Raw genomic sequence first — 19,316 nt, 5'->3', positions numbered from 1 at the left:
AACCCTGTTACCCAAACCTTTTTAGATTGGCACAGGAAGTGAAAAAACTGTAAATCAGATGACACAGTGGAAGTGACATCAGCAAGCCATGTGCTAGTGCCATGGGTAGACCAAAACTAAGTCCTCTCTTTTATTTTTCATATTTTTACAATCTTTTCAGTCGTAAAAGAGTGTGGCACTCTGACCCACTCAACCCTGTTACTGATATTACCAGAATAAAGCATATTAATTTCAAAGTTATCTTTCTTGCATTAGATATCCAAGTTTGTCATTGCCTTGGAAAGTAGCATTACATGCTACATCTAGCAATAATTCCTGAGGTTAAAGGCTCAAATTAGCATTGATTTTCAACCCTGTTACTTTCAACCCTGTTACTATAATTAGAGTAACAGGGGTAATTCTTCTGGGAAAATATACATTTAATGCCAAGCTGGGCAAATCACTTTTTTTGATGGTTTATTATCTGTTTTTCCTAAATACATAAAAAAACATTATAAAATAAAAGGTTCATTTTTCAAAAATGTTGGTGTCAAATTGTCCTCCAATTCTGGAATGACCCTTAAAGTGGCATCCATGAATGAGCCTTTATTTGTCCCCTAGCTTTGGCTGGACTGAGGTTGTACACTGGAACTAAATGCAGAATAATAAAACATGTGTTATGCACATTTTGTATCCATTTGTATGAACACTGAAAACACTGCAAAACAATGTGCAACACCTCTAATTGTCCTCTGTAAAAATGGGTAGTGTTTTAAAAAAACAAACAGTTTTATTTGGACTAATTCAGGGTCAATACAGCCTGCAAAAAAGTGCATGAATTATGAACACCAGTGCTGCTATTTACCTCTCTGTGTGAGCTGTGCTCCACTGTTGTTAGTGTGGAATCAGCAGTCAGGGTCAATTAGCGTAATGAGCGCCGACACAGTGAGCAGCTCGTCCCGCTGGCTGTCATTCAGGTGGAGTAGGAAACAGGACGCAGCTGCAGCGCCGCACTTCACGGTCAAAGCCTGAACACAGACATTTGTTTTTACCTCTCTTTCCTCCGACTCCTCCACACTGAGCCTCTGCCTGTTGCACACTTTGTACCGAGAGAGCAGTGTGTCGCTGGGAGCATGGCTGCCATCAAGGCTCTGGAGCAGTGGTGTAAACTGCAGTGTGATGGTTACCGAGATGTGGCCATCACCAACATGACTACCTCCTTCAAGAACGGAATGGCTTTCTGCGCGCTTATACACAAGTACAGACCCGACCTGATGTGAGTATTTCATCTCGAAAAAGTGGGTGAAATTCGGCCGGGGTTTGGCTGAGTAGGCTACTTTTGTTGGGTCTGGGGAAGCGTGGGGAAATGTTTTATTTCTTGTAGTGTTTTCCACAAGGGTTTTCTATTTTTTTTGTGTATGGAACTGACCTAAAAGTGAATTTAATTTAGAAATTCTGATTATAATTTAAGTCATCCTATCGTTGGTTTATGTCCTCCTGCTGTTTTCAATGTTATTCCTAAAGTGACCTATCATGTGTAAAATAAAAAAAAGAAGAGATACTGTCATGTCTTTAACATTTTAAAAGTACTTTTCCACACATCTTTCTAAAACCCTTTAAGTTGAATTCGATTATTTTCAACAGCATGTCTAATTTATTTGTCTATTGTATTTCTGTCTTCCAGAGACTATGACTCACTCAAAGAGGAGGATGTGCTTGAGAACAACAGACTGGTAAGATGTCAAGTTGTTAAACCTTTGTCACATTGAGTGCAACAAAGTTCAAACTCAAGCTGCAAAATCTGATATAGCACATCCACTTCATTAACCCCTCATGGCCCATGCAGAGACACTCACCGTGTTTGCTCTCCACTTGGCATTCATGCAGCAGACGTTTAAATATTTAGCTGGTTCAACATTTTAACAGCAGAGCACTTTAAGCAGAAGCTGCATGTTGGAATGTACATTTCAATCACTTTCAGACCCTTATACAACTTTCTGAGTCTTTACTCTGCCTCTGTCCACTTGACCTCATTTATTTTTGTTAACCCCAACATGACCCGAGCAGCACCGCTGGGACGGACCCCTTCATAATTCAGTCTTCTTCAATTTTACCAGCTTCCTCTGGAGGGTTCAAGGCCCCGCAGTGCCACAGTTTGCACTTCCTTGTTGTCTTGGATGATCCTGGCAGTGTCAGCAAAAAACCTGAGCTCAGGGGAGAGGCTCTTCAGTTTATTCATTTTGAATGAGGCTCCCTATCCTCTGCCACTCGATCTATATGATGACAGTTCACTTGAAGTTATTGTTGGATTGTTGAATGTTAGCCATGAAGAAGAACATTTACAGGATGTGAACATGTTATTGTTTGATCAGGTTTTTAGTTATGAGCTGTTGAAGGTGTGCCGAAACAGGACACTGTGAATGTTACTCACACTCTTCTATATTTCATGACTAGTGTCATGTTTCTAACAGGTGGTTATTTTATGAGTGTAGGAACCGTGTGTTTGTAGGAAAAGCAGCAGCCTCACATTCTTTATCTTTTGTGCTCGTCTTTTATATTAGCAGACTTGGTATTCAGTCAGGCTTTGCTCTAAATGTAATGAGCATGTCCAGGCTGATCCCAAACACCGCCCGGTATCCTGCTCCCTCCATCCCCTTTCTTATCCCTACAAGCTCACAGGAAGTTCGCTATTCATTATGCAGACCTCTCTGGGCTGAGTACGGCCACTCTATTTCAAGTAGATTGTATTGTCTGACATTTTTACACATGCTGTAATTGTAATGCTGAGCCCAGTGAATATTGTGTTTTCATATGGCAAAACAGTGCATCATACATAACATTTATCTTGGCAGGAGTTGAGGGCTCTTTGTTAAACTATGTATTTTTCTGTTAAGGCTTTTCAGATTGCAGAAGAGAAGTTGGGGATTCCTGCTTTGTTAGACGCAGAGGACATGGTGGCTCTGAGGATCCCAGACAGGCTGAGTATTCTCACCTACGTCTCCCAGTACTACAACTACTTCAAAGGACGTCCTCCAAGTGAGACATAACTGCCTTACATGTCCTGACAATGCATATTTTCTTTAAATCAGGACCTTTCTTACATTTTTTTTAGGCTTGAGTATATTGTTTCTCTCCTGTGCTTCATTGTGATGAGTGACACTGGTGGTGTTTTATTTCTCCTCAGTGGGAGGTGTAAAAAGGCCAGCAGAGGGCTCCAAGGAGGAGCCATCAGAGAAGAAGAATCTGCCAGTGGTTTCCAAAACCTTTGTGTCTAAAACCGCCACTGAGAAATGTTTACCTTCCATGGCTCAGACCTCCCCCAAGGTGGCCAGAGCTGCTGTTCAAGTCAGTGTCCAAATAAAGATTTTGAAATGATCGACATCATTGTTGTCTTAACCATTACTTCCTAGATGATATAGATAGGAACAATGAGGTTTATTGTCAGTGTAATACCTTTTGGAATAAAGCATAACCTCTATTTTTTTTCTTTCTTTCACAGAAGCCAGTTCTGGCGGAGAACGCTAACAAAAATGGGACTCTCACTAGCAAATGTGTTGCGTGCAAGTGCCATGTCCATCTGGTTCAGAGGCACTTTGTGGACGGCAAGCTCTATCACAGAAGCTGTTTCAAGTAAGAATATAGTCTGTATTCATTGATGCTTTCCTGTCATGTGCTGTTCATGGTGTTAATGTTTTGTATGTTATTTAAAACTTCTATTAGATGCGGTGAATGCTCGAGCGTGCTTCATGCAGGAGGGTACAAACCCGGGAAGAATCCAGACACTTTCATCTGCAACGCCCACCAGAACAGTTGCAAACCGCCCTCCTCTGAGCTCGGGATCAAAAACGGACCCAGTGGTTCAGCAGGGTGGGTAAACAGTGCCAGTCAGACCCAGCCTGCACCACGCCCCTCTTCTGTGCTGTCAGCTCCACTGAATATCCTCCTGAAGCCAGTAGTCAGTCCGGCTTCGCCTTCCCAGTCCTGGACGGCCTCCGCCCATCGGACGCAGACGGCCCGGCAGAGGTTCTTTCAGGCGGCAGTGCCACTCACAGAGGCCTCAGCAGGGAACAGGAAGCAGACAGACCCTTCAAGTGTCTCAGGAAGGCCAAGGGTCCCACTGACCTCTGATGATGAAAAGATCACAGCTAGGACAAACATTGGAAAGAAGTTGGCAGGGGAGAACTGCAACAACAACAACAAACGACCCTTTACCGTCCGATCAGCCGTGAGAAGGTGAGAATTGCAATCCATATGCTTTATGAGTATATTCTCCTTTGGAATAATTTGTGTTGAGATGTACCGGTATTGACGCTTACCCATCTCCATATTCAAAAAAAGAAATATAGATATCATTTTAATAATACACATAAGGTAATATCCTGTCCTTGTGGATTCATCTGGTTGTTGTTTTTTAAAACCCATTAGTGTAACTGTTCTCTTTGAACACTATACATTCTTGATATATGGTTACAAACTGTCTCCTTACACTATTTTTCAATTCATTTGCCAAAAAAGAGACAAACCACACACAAATGAAAGCTTAGTCCTCTATATTATCAACATACAACAGAAACGCCAAAAAGTTCAATGATAATGACATATGAAATGTTTACCCTAAGTTCGAATCATGACTTATTTTACCACCAATAATTATGTACTGAAAATCTGATATCCTGACAGCCTTATTTGGACTTTTCTAGTCTTTCCCACTGTCTGTATGGTTTCTTCACAACTTCTGTTACAAAGGCTGACAGTGAGGGCTTCCCCTTCTCTGCAGATTTGGAGAGGAGCCAAGTCCGGCTGACGGCCCCGGTTTGAGAAAAGATGAATGCAGCCAAGACCCAGCAGGAAACCGGGCAGGACAGCCCGCCACCAGCCAGACAAACAAAAAGGAACCGCCATGTCTGAAGGCCATCAACAAAGACAACACGAGGCCAACGACTGTACACACAACCGCCAAAGGCAAGCACAACTCAATTCATTTCACTTGTTCTGATCCATTATTTGACATCCAGCCAATATTCACCCCCACCCCCACCTTCATTCTCCCTGTCTGTCTCCGAACGCATTCATAGAAAACAAAGCCCTTTTGTCGTCTTTGCCCTATTTATACAGGCAGTGAATTTAGCATGATGGTGGCTCAATGCTGGGTGCTGACATTTTAATTTCTGTCTCACACTTTTAATGAACTTTCATAGTTGAACTGTCACTCTCTTTGGATGGATGTGCATGCATGGGTGCAGTATCCTGACAGAAGTAGCTTTTCAGACAGAAAGACAATTACTGTTGATTTTTAATATAAATAGTCGTCAAATCTTTTAGAGAAGTCTCCCTTTCATGGAACGTAATTATGTTGCCTGTTAATATGGACCATGGACATTACTCCAACTTGTTTTGGAAATCAGGAACACCTCTTCTCAGATTTAACATAGTTTATTATCCTTTACTCTGATTCACAGATTATAACATTATTTGTCTTTTTAATACAGATGGGCAGGTGAGGATCATTGTGGTGAGAGACTAGATAATGAAACCGGTAACCGCGCTCATTAGGAGCTGTTCATGCGGGTGTGACATGGAGAAGAGTCAAGGGAGTCTTTTGTTTACTGTGAACAGGAACTTGAACTGCTTAGAGAGCACACTTCATTGCTAAAGCAGATGTCAAATAAAATGTCTTTGAAATTAGGAATGACTTTAACAAGTGTTCATGTGACGGATTAGGTTTTGACAAGCTTTCTTTTGCTATCATGCTTTTATTCTCATTCACTTAAACAGTTTTTGTCTAAATCTGCAGATCCAGTCTGGGCGCAATTGAGGCTCAAACCTGTGAAAATGGAGCTAGCTTCAAAGTAAGTGTCCTCAATCATCTTATTACTCCCTCATGACTAAGTGGAAATGGGTAGGTCACACAGGTGGAAGAAAATCTGCTTGAAAGACTTGTTATGAAACATCCCTGACCATTGAGCTTATTCACTCTCCAGAATGCAGAATCGTCGAGCTTCTTCCGTCTCTCTTAATGTTGACTGGCTCAGACTGCAGCAGCTAGCTCTCTCCCCCCTTCTAACAAGCCCCAGGGAGTGCCAGGCCTGAACCTTCCCCACTCTTAACACTAGATTCTCTCATTTCTAAACCCTGCTGATGATTCCTCCATTCATCCTTTTCTGATAACAAAACGAAAGGTGAGGCTTTTCCCATATTTTCATTCTTTATGTCCAGCCTATAGTTGTCTTGAATCTAACAGCTGTGCTTTTATGTCTTTTTTAACACACTTTAAATGCGAATTGCCCTTTCTCTTTGCTTACAGAGATGCTGAAGCTGAAGGCTTTACTGAGCATAAACCTGGATTCTTGTCCACCACTTGCTCTAACGTCCCCAGCAGCCCTACAAGGCCTCCCTCTGCTCTGTTACCTGCACTACCTCCAGTCAGCTACCCTCTGTTTGATCCCGCACCCTTTAGAGAAGCGTCACCCCAGAAACCCCAGCTTGGTTCTGGAAACCTTGGTGAGTTCCTTCTGTACATGTTAATAATGGAAATGTTGTTTGTATTGGTTTTGCGCTCATAATTTACTCTTTGTCTACTGGGCTATTTGGTATCGGCAATAAGGTGTATTGTGTGATATACAATAGTATATATTGGTTTGTCTAGGCATTTCCCATTATTAAAATTAGGTTGTGGTATGTTACAATATTTATATGTGAAGTTGAATTATGTGTTTAGCTAACGACTGCCTCCTGTGGCGGTAAAATGCACTATGAGAGTGGTGCCATACCTAGTGTTAGTTTAAGGGGCTCAATCATGTTCATATTTGTATTTAGTGTATCTACTGTGACATATTTACGTGCTTTAATGTTCAAAAAGCTCTTTATTCTTCTCATACTGCCTGTGCTGCAGCACCTCTTTTCACCCTCTGTCTGAAACCAGAGCCCAGTCTGCTGATTGGTTAGCTGGCTGGCTCTGTTGTGATTGGTCAACCCCTTAGAGATGTCCCGCCCCTTAGCCACACGTACACGTACAATGTGTTTGTGCGTCAGCCAATAGGAGCAGGAGTGTTACATAGTGATGTCAATGGAGGTGTTTCAGGCAGGAAAGAAACTCCCTCTGAAGGGAACTTGTGGATTTTAGCCTTTGACTATTATTTACATGCACACAAACCTATATAACACTCTACAGGAAAGGGAAAACCCCCAAAAGCATAATGGGGCCCCGTTAACTATGTGATGTAAGTAAAATAACTTCAACTTTTGGTTTCAATCGGGACTCGGAACAACAGACTCTTTTAAAGTCATGATAATGGTGCCAAAGAAAAAACAAGTCTGATAATTGTTTCTGTTATGGGGAAATACAGAAAAAAGGCATTAGCGGAATGAACTATCTGCAGAGGTACAGCATTTAAAGTATTTTGTTCTTTTTATTTTAGATTTAAAAAACGGGACTCACTCGCCTATAAAATCCCCACCCAGACGTTCAGCTGTGGAATCTGTTAGGTCTCCAACGACGACTCCAGCCAATCACAGTAATCCTCCAGGTTGGTTTCCAGCCTTCATTAAAGCTTCACATACATGTCCACCGCCATCTTGTTGATTTCATATGAGCAGTAATTTTCCCCTGAAAATAAATCAGGTGAAGTCATATGTGACAATGCTTTTCTGAATAGCTGCCATGAAAGGACTATCTAATCCTATTTTATCTACCTCTTAGGTGCTAAAAAGGGAAAGTATTTGTCACCCACCAACGCCTCCAGGACTGAAATGAGGTCACCCTCTGTAAGTTCCCTCCATTAAGTCTCTTAAGAGATTAATTAACAGCTCTACAAATATGCTTTCATTATATTCCCAGTTAAAAAATGGATAACCTTCTTTACGTTTAAGTGTCCAAAGTCGGAATTTTCAAATTTAAAATTATCTGTACTTTCACTGAGACACTTAAGTTCTTTTGTTTTATATCAGGTGAAGTCTTATCATGTTCCAGTGGAGCAGATTGAGAGGGACCTGGATGATATTGAGAGAAACTTGGCTCTGTTGGAGGAGGCGGGCGTGGAGCTGGAAAAGAATCTCCGCAGCTGTGAGGAAGGTACTTTATTCCTGTCACTCTTCCTCTGCGACTCCTTTTTTCCCCACGTCCTTCCTTTTCCTTGTTTAGACCTGCCCGCAAAATTGAATGATGACGTGTCAGAAACAAGCTGTGCAATTTTAAAAATAAACACTCCCAGAAACTCACTTATTCGGAAGATGCCGGTGGTCAATTTTGCTCTCTTGCAGTGAATAACCTTGACACAAGCTGTGATATTTTATTGTATTTGTGCAAACTGCTAAATCCCACCGCTGCTTCAGAGAGCATCTCTTCGTGCAGGACACACACACACTTTCACTCACCATCAGCTGGAGCTTGTATGTGTGTGTTCTGGGGATATACCTGCCATTTCTATGACTGTTTCTGCAGCCAAATGAGGTGAGAGGCGCAGACAGCCCACAGGGAGGTTGCCTCTCTTTTTGAGGTAGTATGAGTAGGGGGCCTGATTGCTTTGCTCAAGGTCAGCATGACTTGGGTATAGTAATATATATATTTGCTCTATTGCATACTTTTCCCTCTTATTCTCCACCCAGGAAACCTGAGCATGCAATCACTTGGCCAGGATTTGACACCAATTGCACACCACCTAGGAGATCCTTTATTCCTCAACTTGTCGTAAAAACTAAACCCTGGCACTCCAGTGCAACTCAGAATCAAATCATGTTTGTTCTGGTGATGGCACCATGTAGACCGTCTTGTCCTGGGGATCTGTCCTTATTTGGTGTGTGTTTTGATGGATCACTAATTTGGTTTGGCAAATATTCACTATTGATCCACCTTTTAGGGTGTTCCAGTCTGACTTGGTGAAGCAGTGCACAACATACAAAATAGCTAGACCAAAAATATCCCTAAACCATTAAAATAAATATTAAAACAGCCTTTTATGTTTAAATGTATATAAATCACTGTCTTTGTCAAAGCTTTAATGTGCTGGGGTAAAAAAAAAGTTAACAAGTTATTGGAGTTTTGTAAATCATTATTAAATAAGTGATGAAGACAAATCTGTACATGTATTCCCTCCGTGTTGCTCTACATCCCCTGCATGCTAAATCGTGCATATTAACACCACGTTTTGAAGTGAAGAGTCATTTTATTTTATGGGAATGCTGGGACTTGTCTATTTCATTCCAGGGCTGTAATGATTATTTTAACTATCAATTAATTCAGGATTTTACTGCAAAACCTGTCAAATAAAGAGAAAATATAATTTCCTAAGGCGGCATTTCAAAGGTTTGTTTTGTGAAATCATCAGTCTTTATCTTCATGTTTGACTGAGAAATGCAGAAATCCTCACATTTGAGAAACTGGAAGCGGATCATCTTTGTGTTTCTGCTTTAAAACTAACTTATTGAATATTGTTTTAGTGTTAGGGGCCCCTCTTATTGGATTAGTTAACTAATTGGTCCCTTGGGTCTAAGTCATCTAATATTCCTTTGCTATTCTTTTTTTCTTATGCTAAATTATCTTTTTTTTTTACAAGAAACATCTTTGGTAAACACAGGATTTCAAAGATTTAAAAAATTTGAACTACTTGGATTGATTGGTCAACAAAATAATATTAGTTTTTGAGCGACTAAGAAATTATTTCGTTGAGGATAGCCATATTTTGGTATTTTAGAAGATAAATTAAACCAAGAGTAAAATAGAATATTCACCCCGGGTGTTCATTGCTAAGTCTATGCAACAGGGGGGGGGGGCTGATGATGTCAGCTACACAGTAAATGAAGCCAATTTCAAACTGTGAACATATCTTTGTTCTGCTGCACATCTTCGTAATGTTTACATGAAATGTAAAGTATTAGTCTTAAGGTAGCCTAATGTGCAAGGCTGTGTATTATTGACTGCTGCAGTATAGTGAAGTGTTGATACTAAAATCTTTATTTAGTTAGTGCTTAGTTGTATTATTATGTAACTTGTAACTAAAACGTTTTTTTAAAAATAAAATTACCGGTATGTACAATCATTTTTGGTATATTTTTTTTAAACAAAGATAGATATATATTGTAAATAAATTGTCTACAGTTTGGCTTTTACCCAGCCTGAACAGTCTGGAACCTCTCAGTTCAATTGTCCCCGTAGAATCGTACACTATCAACTCATAACCCTCTCTTTGAGTTGCAATAACCTGTTGAAGTGGATGATTAATACACTTTTTCAGAAATGTCTAGAATATTGGCGTTATAGTTTTATCACGTGTATGTGTGTACATACTGTATCTCAGTGTATTTCTTAATTGAACATTGTTTATGTTGTGTGTTTCAGAGGGAGAGGGAGACATATTGATGGACCCTCTGATGGTCGACTGGTTCAACCTTATTCGAAAGAAGCAGATGCACATTAGGAAGGGGTCGGAGCTTGTATACAAGTGAGTTCTTCCAAACCGTTTTTGGTTGCAAATTAATCTATTGGAGAGCGTTTTGGAAATATTTTCTGATGGCATTCTGCTATTTGAAAGAAGCTTTAGGAAGGGTCCACAGTCATTTGCAGTTTTGGGATGCATGTGATTAGGAATTAGGTTTACCTTTTTATACGTTCATGATGTCTTGATGCATATATTTAGAGCCAGGACTCAGGAGCTGGAGCAGCAGCAGCCCGGTGTGGAGGGGGAACTTCGCAGACTGCTGGAGAAGCCAGGTTAGACATCTCGAACTCACTTCTCAACATTAGGTTTTTATTTTTCTTACTCTAAAGTCTGTTTGTATTACAGATCATTTAAAATCCAGAGAGGAGCAACAGCGGGAAAATAAGTTGATGCAGAGACTGGTGGAGATTGTGGATGGCAGGAATGCAATAGTGGAGGGTCTGGATGAAGACAGGCTGAGGTAACACAATGTGTCTTTAATTATTATTTTTTAACATGTGCAGTAATGCAGTGCAAATATAACACAAAATGTTTAACTATGAATTTTATTTTTGAATTTTAGGGAAGTGGAGGAGGATCAGCAGCTGAATGAAATGATGCAAAATCTTGGTAAGTATCACATTAGATACTTCTTCATTTAAATTACATTCTGTTTTGAATTTTTCACTAATATACATTATTGTTGGTGACTAGGAGTAAAGAAAGCGAAAAATAAGAGGAAATCCTCCATCTCCAAACTATTCAGGCGGAGAATTAAAAGACGAGTGGAATGATCCTCACGGCAATTTTTACTAAATGAATTTGACTGTTGTATTATTATCGTATTATCATATTTAAAACAAATATTTTAAGGTTTTTATATTTAAGTACTGCAGTACATAAGAAGGCAAATGAACAGATGTCCTATTAGGAGGAATTATGAATTAAATCATGTTTGTAGTTGTTTCAGAATATTTCAAATTAAAGGTTCAGGTATAATATTCATTTTCACCTTTGGTTTTTTGTTTGTTGTTGTTTGAATGAAGTGAGAATTTGTAAATGGCTTATGATCAAATATTTTCTTTTTTTTCACAACGGGTGTCCTGTTTTTTCACAATTATTGTTTTTCACAGTTTTTTTCACAAAAGAAAATGGTGTTTAATTACGTGGCAAACACAGCCGCGAGCGTTTCCCTTGTATTGATTAGGATTCAGTAGGAGAGTGTCACACGAAAACATTTATTTCGTCATGAATATGTTTGTTAAATGTTCTGTTAATGTATTCTATAATTGGAATATGATCTGTAATGTTTAACTTTAACTTGCACTGGGGCAAACACATTTGATGTTGGGTGTTAAACAAATAAGCTATCATGATTTAAGGGGAGGGGACACTGGATGTTTCACATACAAATATAGATAAATGTGTTATACTAAAACAGCCTTGATTCAAAATAAAATTATTTTAATATTTATTTTATAATGGATTTTAACTAACTAGGGTATTAGCAGAAGAGAAAGCCTGTTGTGTCTAAATGTGTGTGAGTGTAAGCTATGAGCCACACATGTTGCAGAGCATCCTCTCCCTCTCTGTACTGTAGGTGGCAGCCTGGGTATGCTCTATCACTAGGCAAGAACTTGGAAATCCAATTTGCCACAGTACGGACAGTTAATTTCTTTGCTAATTTTATAAATGCTGCAAAAATGTTCAGCTGTGCTGATGCAATAATGTTATGTGAAAGAGGATTAGGTAGAGCAGTAGCTTATGGCCGGGGAAGGCTTATAAACTATAGGTTGTATTGAGCTTTTTATCTTAAAACCGGGTTTAATTAAACATTACTCTTTACTAATATCTGCATCAGAAATGCTCCGTACCTGAGCTATTAAAATGTTCAAACGTGTGTGGAGTCACTCATGTGTGGAAATGGCATTTGCAGTGTTTGTAAGGAATGAGCTGTAATGTAGCATTTTAAGTGTTACTGAATGGTATGTACTCTATTTATAATATTTTTAAACTTGAAATCTGTAGTCCAATAAATCCTTTGAAGATTAGTGTGTATGTGAGGTTGAATTATTTACTTAACAGCTTCCTTTGGCACACATCTCACTATTTAAACACATCCTTGAACTTTTTATCACTCCACTTCCCATACAAGCTCCAGCATTGACTGTTGATTCAACGACTGCCAAGATCAGACGCTGCTTTCAGTGAGAAAGCAACAACGCTGCGGCTCCTTTGCATTAAAGCTGCAGAGCTGCAATCACAGAGCTGCATCAATGTATGCTTTTAATAAGGTTTTTATTTTTTTTAGCACATCAAGATAATTCACTGCCATCAATATATTACTGCTACTTAAAACTCCACATCCCTCAATTTGAGATGCATGAAATTGTGATCATGAACTTGGAACACAATCTTTCTACTTGAGCAGAGTTGGGGATGATATTGGTACAAAAAATGCCACGCGTGATGTGGGTGACAGTCGAGACTGAATGTGTGATATTGGAGTTAATTAAAGCTTTGCGCCCCATCTACTGCAAATGCTTGCACTTCTGCAATTAAGAATCAAAGGCGAGGCTTAGTGTCAGGGGGGTGTCTAATACATGGTTTTAACAGGAATGGGACCTGATTTGCCAAGCTCCTAGCGACAAGCATTAACAACAGCCTCAAATTAGAGGGACATTAATATTCATAAGTAAAACAATTCATCCTGTGAATGTGTGATGAAATGGAATCCTCTGAGGTGAGCTCTTGTGTCCAGGCTGCCATCGTTCATTAAAATATGCCATTACCCATGAAGTGCTTAATCTTTATGAAACGGTGGTAAAAATCTGTTTGAAATGCTCTGACAGAAACGTGGAAATTGTAATATTGTTCGGCGCCTTACATTATGATAATCCGGTACATGTATTTAAAATTGTGGTTAAGTAAAATAAGCTTATATAGCAGCTGAATTGTTTAGACTTCCTGAGAGAAAATGTATTATCTTTGCTTGTGTACATAGATTTTATTCTACTAATAAGACGTGAGTGCTTTGTGGTGCTTTAGGTTAGCTGTTGTACGCTGCCACTTGCAACGCAATCTAAATTGTGTGTGTGTGTGTGTGTGTGTGTGTGTGTGTGTGTGTGTGTGTGTGTGTGTGTGTGTGTGTGTGTGTGTGTGTGTGTGTGTGTGTGTGTGTGTGTGTGTGTGTGTGTGTGTGTGTGTGTGTGTGTGTGTGTGTGTGTGTGTGTGTGTGTGTGTGTGTGTGTCGTCTTATTCCAGTCCCTGCCAGAGTCTCTGCCACTAGCCTGTAATTATGATCCTCGAGGTAATTTTATCAGGCTCATTAGCTCTGATGAGTAAACGAGAAGCGTGCCTCTAATTTATTGGCGATCCAGGCTGGAGACTTAATTCTCATCAGAGAGATCATAATATTTGTACAGAGACAGATATACAGTATATATACTCAGTTACACGGCTCCTAGATAAACACTGAGACTTTCTTTGACTAAAACCAGTAAGCACACTCAAAACATAAAGGATAATGTGCATGTGCTAAAAAAATAATCCGTAGATGTCATTCTGATGAGCACAGGGCAACATTACATTGTCTCTTTTTTTGTATTTTTAAAATGTAAGCTTTTGTTTGTATTCTACCGAGTCTCGTGACTTTATCTTCCTTCACAAAATTATATTCTCACACCTCTGCAAACAAAAATTGCATTGTTTTGTTCCCTGTTCAATAGAGATGATCCATTTTCTGTGTCAGAGAATGTGTTAAGGGAGCGGGGTAAATATGCTCACAATTTCCAGTGTGTAGAAATTTGCATTGAGGGGAAATTATGCATGCTGGCTAGTGGAAATGAAATGTATAAAGTGCATGACTGGTAGACTTGACAAGTGCAGCTTTCATCCATCTCAAATGAATAATTTTCACTTCCCTTAAACATCCTTAATCCAACCATGTTATCAGCGGGCATGCAGGATTCTGCCAGACTTTCTCCTTAACGGCACAGCAACTTTCAACTTGCTTGAGATTCTGCACTGCAGTTGCTTACCACATGGTCTTAGGGACTCACTCTTATCCCTTCCTGCTGGTTTTGTGGATCAGTAAAATTCCTTCAAAACACAATACATACATAAGGCAGGTCTTAATGGATAGCAGAATGTCTCACTCTACCCTCCTCTGTGCTGCCTCAGAGGTCGACTTAAGGCACTGTATTTTACCTCTGATTCACATTGGCAGGGAACTCACAGGGATGGTGGATAAAAAAACCTATTTGCTCCGTGGCCCTTTGTCCTCTATTTCAAATTTCAGTGACAGCCCCTTCCATGCTAGTATAACGTAGTTTAGGAAATTCTTATGGCCGTAAAGGGATAGAGAAGGATATTCATGGTAAATGACTCATTTCCAGGCCTGCATGCAGCGGTTTGACTCTTTATTTAAGCAACATTTCCTTGTCTCCTCCCCTGAAATACCCTCTTATGATGATACTATATTGTGGCAAATCCCCCCTCGACATCCCAATCCTTTTAATTTATGTACTGTGGCAGGTTTTCTAAATACTACTGACGATAAACAATTAAATGTGTAATTGGTGTTTATGCTGCTAATCCTTGTGATAGCCTTTTAATATGAAGGGGTTACCTGGCTATTTTCAATATCCACTCTCACACAAGCCTCGGTTTGCGATAAGAATATTAACCTCATCAATTTCAGGTAACTTTCAACGCTTTAACATCTTGTCTTAAAGACCTACGTGTTAGCAGGAGTCTCAGCCTTGGCATTTAGTGACATTTTAAGCCTTTTAACAGAATCCAGACAGGGATTTGCAGTTTCCACCAAAGGAAAATAATTTATATCCTCCTTTCTGAGAAACTGTGGGTAGAGGGATTAAATGCACCAGAGAGATTTGTATGTGGTGTAAGTAAAACAATATTGTGACTCAGTTAATACATTTCCTACCCATCTACTTTCATGCTTTCAGGAAGTCGGGAGTTGTTACTCATCTGAGTTGGCTTTGATCCTTTTCTTGGTTAATTTTCTCATTTTGGAGGGTTTTAAGTGTATAGGGGGGGGGGGGGGAACAGTGATGGCAGCGCTGTGGACCTGAACTCCTCTTGCCAGAGTGCTATGTGACACCCATAAATAAATGTCTGCTGGGTCTGAGGCAATGAAGAGTCTGACCCAGACCAATTATTTTGTATTCATTCCTAATCAAACATCATTAAATCCTTTGGAAAAAGCAAATGTTTTCACACTACTCTGATTTATATTTAAAACATAATGATGTCCTGTGCACGCGAAACGCTTCTGAATGACAGTTTGGAACACAAAAGCTCTTTTTTCCCACATGTTGGATGGTTTGTGTATGTGCCAGTGTGTGTGTTGGCTGCTGTGTAGTGGAGACATGCAGGGCTCTGTTCTCTCTGTGGGCAGGCGGCTTTGATGCACTGCCTCCCTTATCTCATGCCTGGCAAGGTTAATGAAGGGGTGGCACTTTTGGAGGAAGTAGAAATGGGATGAGTAGCAAAGACCAGAGGAAGGCTTGGAGATGAAACATCCTGCTCTTAGCGGCTGTAAGTGGCAATTTTGGTGAATTACATAGACAATAAGAAAAGGGGGTTGTCATCCCCTTAAACACAACAGTGGTCTGAATCAGGGATGGTTGATTGCATCTCTTTCAGCCTGGTTCATATGAAATTACATTAGCATTTAGGCATTGCTTGTAACTGGATCTGTCAAGCATCTTCTTATGAAGCCATTGCTAATGTTTGTAAGGAACATTCCAGTCTGGTTTGTGCTTGGTAATTTCATGTTTTTGAATGTGACAAAAACATGAAAAATGGCATGGATCATTATAGCAGCTAAAAACCAAGAAATCGACTTGTGAAATGCTAAAAGTTGCTTTCCGTCTTTGAGCGTTAGATCATTGCTCATTTCAACCCGGAGAGCTCTTCTGGTTTTCAGCAGGGTGTAGCCGCTCTGGTCCTTTGAAGGACTTCTGGAAACCCACTGTGTCTTTGTCCAGGGCAACAAGTCTCACTTAAGTGAAAGGGCTGGCTTATTTTATTTGTAATAAGTGTCTTGGAAGTTGCCGTTGCTTCAGTTTAAACAAAGGGCAGGAATGCCACCCTAATATAAATATAATAACAGGTGATGTACTGCTAATGCTCTGTATTCTTTAGCTTTTTGGTTTTAATATTCCAATTCCCTTTGCATCTATAAGAGCTAATAGGTAAACAGTCGTGAATGGAAGAAATGAAGCAGGTCTACATGCCAATGAATTAGCATATAGATGAGTTCATCTCATACAAATAGTGCTCTTTTGCCCAGAACTCCCTGTGTTGAGCAAAGATCATGTATGTAAAGTATGCATGCAGAAAATGTAAATTAATCCATTTCAATCATCATTTTTTCCCTCCCTTCTCTCGTTTGTCCCTCGTTGCTCAAATGTCCAGAAACATTGAGAGGGCGGTCAAACTATTCCCCGAAGCAGCTTAATTGTTTAACATAAGTACAAGAAACACACTCTACTCGCAAAAAACATAGCAGATATAAATTGATGTCGATGACAAATAAGCACCCGGATCATTTGCATGTGGATAAGACAAAGGCTGAATTGAGTTTTACATAAATAAAAGCGCCTCAGTGTTTCTGAAATCAAATCATACTTTGATTTTCTAAAGCAGCGATTTCATAAAAGGAGTGCCATTGACCGTATGTTTTGTGTGTGATCCTCATTATTGTAATTCCATAAACAAACAGCACCTCTGTGAAACACAACTATTTGTTACATAGCTCTTGTTAATATGCTGAAAGAAGCTTAAAGAATTGGGTCAGCTAATTAAGCAATTAGCTTATTTCAGCTCTGTGGTCAGGCTGTTACTAATCTACGGCATTGTGAGCTCAGAGCTGCCAAAAGCAGTAGAGCTTGTGTCTGTCTCCCATCCCGCCTCACAAAGGATCATGTTTGAAGCCATCCTTTCCCTCTGCAGAAAGCCAGAAGACTTGTCTCTGTTCACTAATGCTCACGTTTCTCATGCAAATCCCTGGAATTGAAAAGGTTGTTTATTGTCTAGTTAATATATTGAGACATTTATGTAGTGCTGTTGAAGTGTTTGATCTCTGCATTTGTAGCTATGTTAACACACATGAAATCCCAGACAGATTAGAGTTTGATAGCATTAGAGCCTTGATAAATGTTGGTGGCTTTTCGCAGAGCCCGCCACGTGGCTTCTTAGCAGGCGACTGACGACGGCAGAGTTAGGAAGAGCAGAGTTAAATACATCACTGGTAGAATTTAATGAAACTTACTTTTTATAATACCTTGTATGATCTTCTCTATCCAGTGTAGAAACTGCTGTTGCTGTCACTTCCTGGCTCCTTTGCTGACTGTTTAACACAAAATTAAAGGAATTGTTTCGTGATTCCCAATTAAACAGGTTTGAGTTTTTGTATTTATGTATTTTGATGTCTCTGTGGGATCTCTGCTCAAATGTAGGCAAGTACAAATGGTTAATTTCTAAAGGTCTGTACCATATAACCTTGTTCAAATAATTGTTTCGACATTTATATCAGAATATGAAATTCTAATATTAGTATTTGGAAGTAGTATTAGTACTTTGTTGCTGCTCTGGGCCATTGCTTTTTAGTTACAGTAGTATAATTGGACACATCTGTAATGTGTGTCTTTCCCGAGGTGTAAGTATGACTTAAACACAAAACTATCCAACAATAAACAAAATGCTCATTTACAGATCTCTAATTATACTGTACCAAGTCATTGTGATAAGGTGTGTAAGGTTGCATCTGCCATGGCAAAACATCATCACTTCCGAGTTACAATATACAATATAAGGAATTTCCCTTTAGTGTACCTGGTGAGTTTATGAGATGTGGCCTGCGAACAACCATGACTAAATGATAGGTGAGCCAACTATCTTTGCTGATGTTTTAATGTGGAAAAGGTCAAACATTACAGCTTTGATATGTGTTTCAAAGTCCAATAAACAGTAATGAGTGTTTACATAAACCTGCAATAACTCAGTTTTATTGGGAAACTTTGGTGTAGTGACAACAAGGCGTACCTATTTTAAGTAGATATTTTTCTTACAGTATAATGCTTTATTGTGGGGTTGTTAACTTATGGTGGGAATGTACACGCTTTCAGTAAAGTCCCTGCCAAATGCAATTCAAGCATATGGCAAGCTTCTAAGCAAGCGCTTGCCTATTTACACATCCAGGAGAATTTGCATTTGTCTCCATATTCTTTCTCCACCACTATTTGAAAAAAGTTGGCTACTAAATGCTTTACTTTGTTTTTATTGTAAACATAGTAGCTATTTTTGCTGGAGAAATTGCCTTCTATGTAAAGAAAATTGACACTTTAGAGCAGTGAGAGTGAACCAAAACACTAAAGTAGTGGGCTGAAAATGAAAACAATGTGAAAGATGCTGAAAGGCTCGGTTGAACTGTTGTGTTTGAATAGATGATGGTTTATTGGTCGGCTCATCCCTAAGATCAACCACTTTAACATTACACAAACTCTAGTCATCCATTGTCAATATACAAATATAAGACACTCTAAAGTTTGATATCTTTGAGTTTCAGGTTACAAATCTACACAGTAACACCTAAACAACATATTAACTAGCTACTAAGGCACTACTCTGTTCCTCCCTACTGTTAAACAAATACAAATGTGTCATTTAGAATAGTTAAAAGGTTGTGAAGCTATATAAGTCTGGTATATTTTTATACTATACTATGCTAATGGTATTTTGATGATGGAAATCTGAGTGAGAAGTGCACCTAATTGAAGGAAAAGGCTTGAAATGCATTGTTAACGGGTCAGAGAGACACCACTTATGGGCATGATGATGATATGCAAGGTGTGGAAATGCATTTCCAATCTCCCTGGCTTGAGCCCATCAGTTTCC

The 19,316-nt window shown here is 39.4% G+C and overlaps 1 protein-coding gene across 2 annotated transcripts; it reads left to right on the top strand.

Annotated features, from left to right (window-relative positions):
* The first annotated feature begins 891 nt into the window (after positions 1–891).
* On the top strand, positions 892–12,436 carry LOC104962429 (MICAL-like protein 2). Of its 2 annotated transcripts, none has more exons than XM_010790864.1 (17): positions 892–1,255; positions 1,664–1,712; positions 2,874–3,015; positions 3,164–3,303; positions 3,479–3,609; positions 3,700–4,212; positions 4,757–4,941; positions 5,774–5,828; positions 6,284–6,480; positions 7,398–7,505; positions 7,679–7,743; positions 7,927–8,050; positions 10,313–10,415; positions 10,611–10,684; positions 10,758–10,872; positions 10,975–11,021; positions 11,106–12,436. In XM_010790864.1, exons 1-17 carry the CDS (start codon positions 1,113–1,115, stop codon positions 11,183–11,185), a joined length of 2,271 nt encoding a protein of 756 aa, XP_010789166.1. In that variant the 5' UTR covers positions 892–1,112; the 3' UTR covers positions 11,186–12,436. The 2 variants fall into 2 exon arrangements, with proteins under 2 accessions (XP_010789166.1, XP_010789165.1); XM_010790863.1 differs by having other exon boundaries at positions 3,164–3,324.
* Positions 12,437–19,316: the final 6,880 nt, after the last annotated feature.

This window comes from Notothenia coriiceps, unplaced genomic scaffold, assembly GCF_000735185.1.
Source record: "Notothenia coriiceps isolate Sejong01 unplaced genomic scaffold, NC01 NC01_scaffold00034728, whole genome shotgun sequence".
NCBI lineage: Eukaryota > Metazoa > Chordata > Actinopteri > Perciformes > Nototheniidae > Notothenia > Notothenia coriiceps.
This window is presented reverse-complemented; position numbering and strand designations above follow the sequence as displayed.

What these genes read in the sequence shown, in the direction of transcription:
- LOC104962429 (XM_010790863.1), top strand. Translation starts at nt 1,113, where the DNA reads ATGGCTGCCATCAAGGCTCTGGAGCAGTGGTGTAAACTGCAGTGTGAT. An exon ending in CTTCAAAGGACGTCCTCCAA is followed by an intron (nt 3,016 to 3,163) that starts GTGAGACATAAC and finishes ATTTCTCCTCAG; the next exon opens with TGGGAGGTGTAAAAAGGCCA. An exon ending in GTCCGATCAGCCGTGAGAAG is followed by an intron (nt 4,213 to 4,756) that starts GTGAGAATTGCA and finishes CCTTCTCTGCAG; the next exon opens with ATTTGGAGAGGAGCCAAGTC.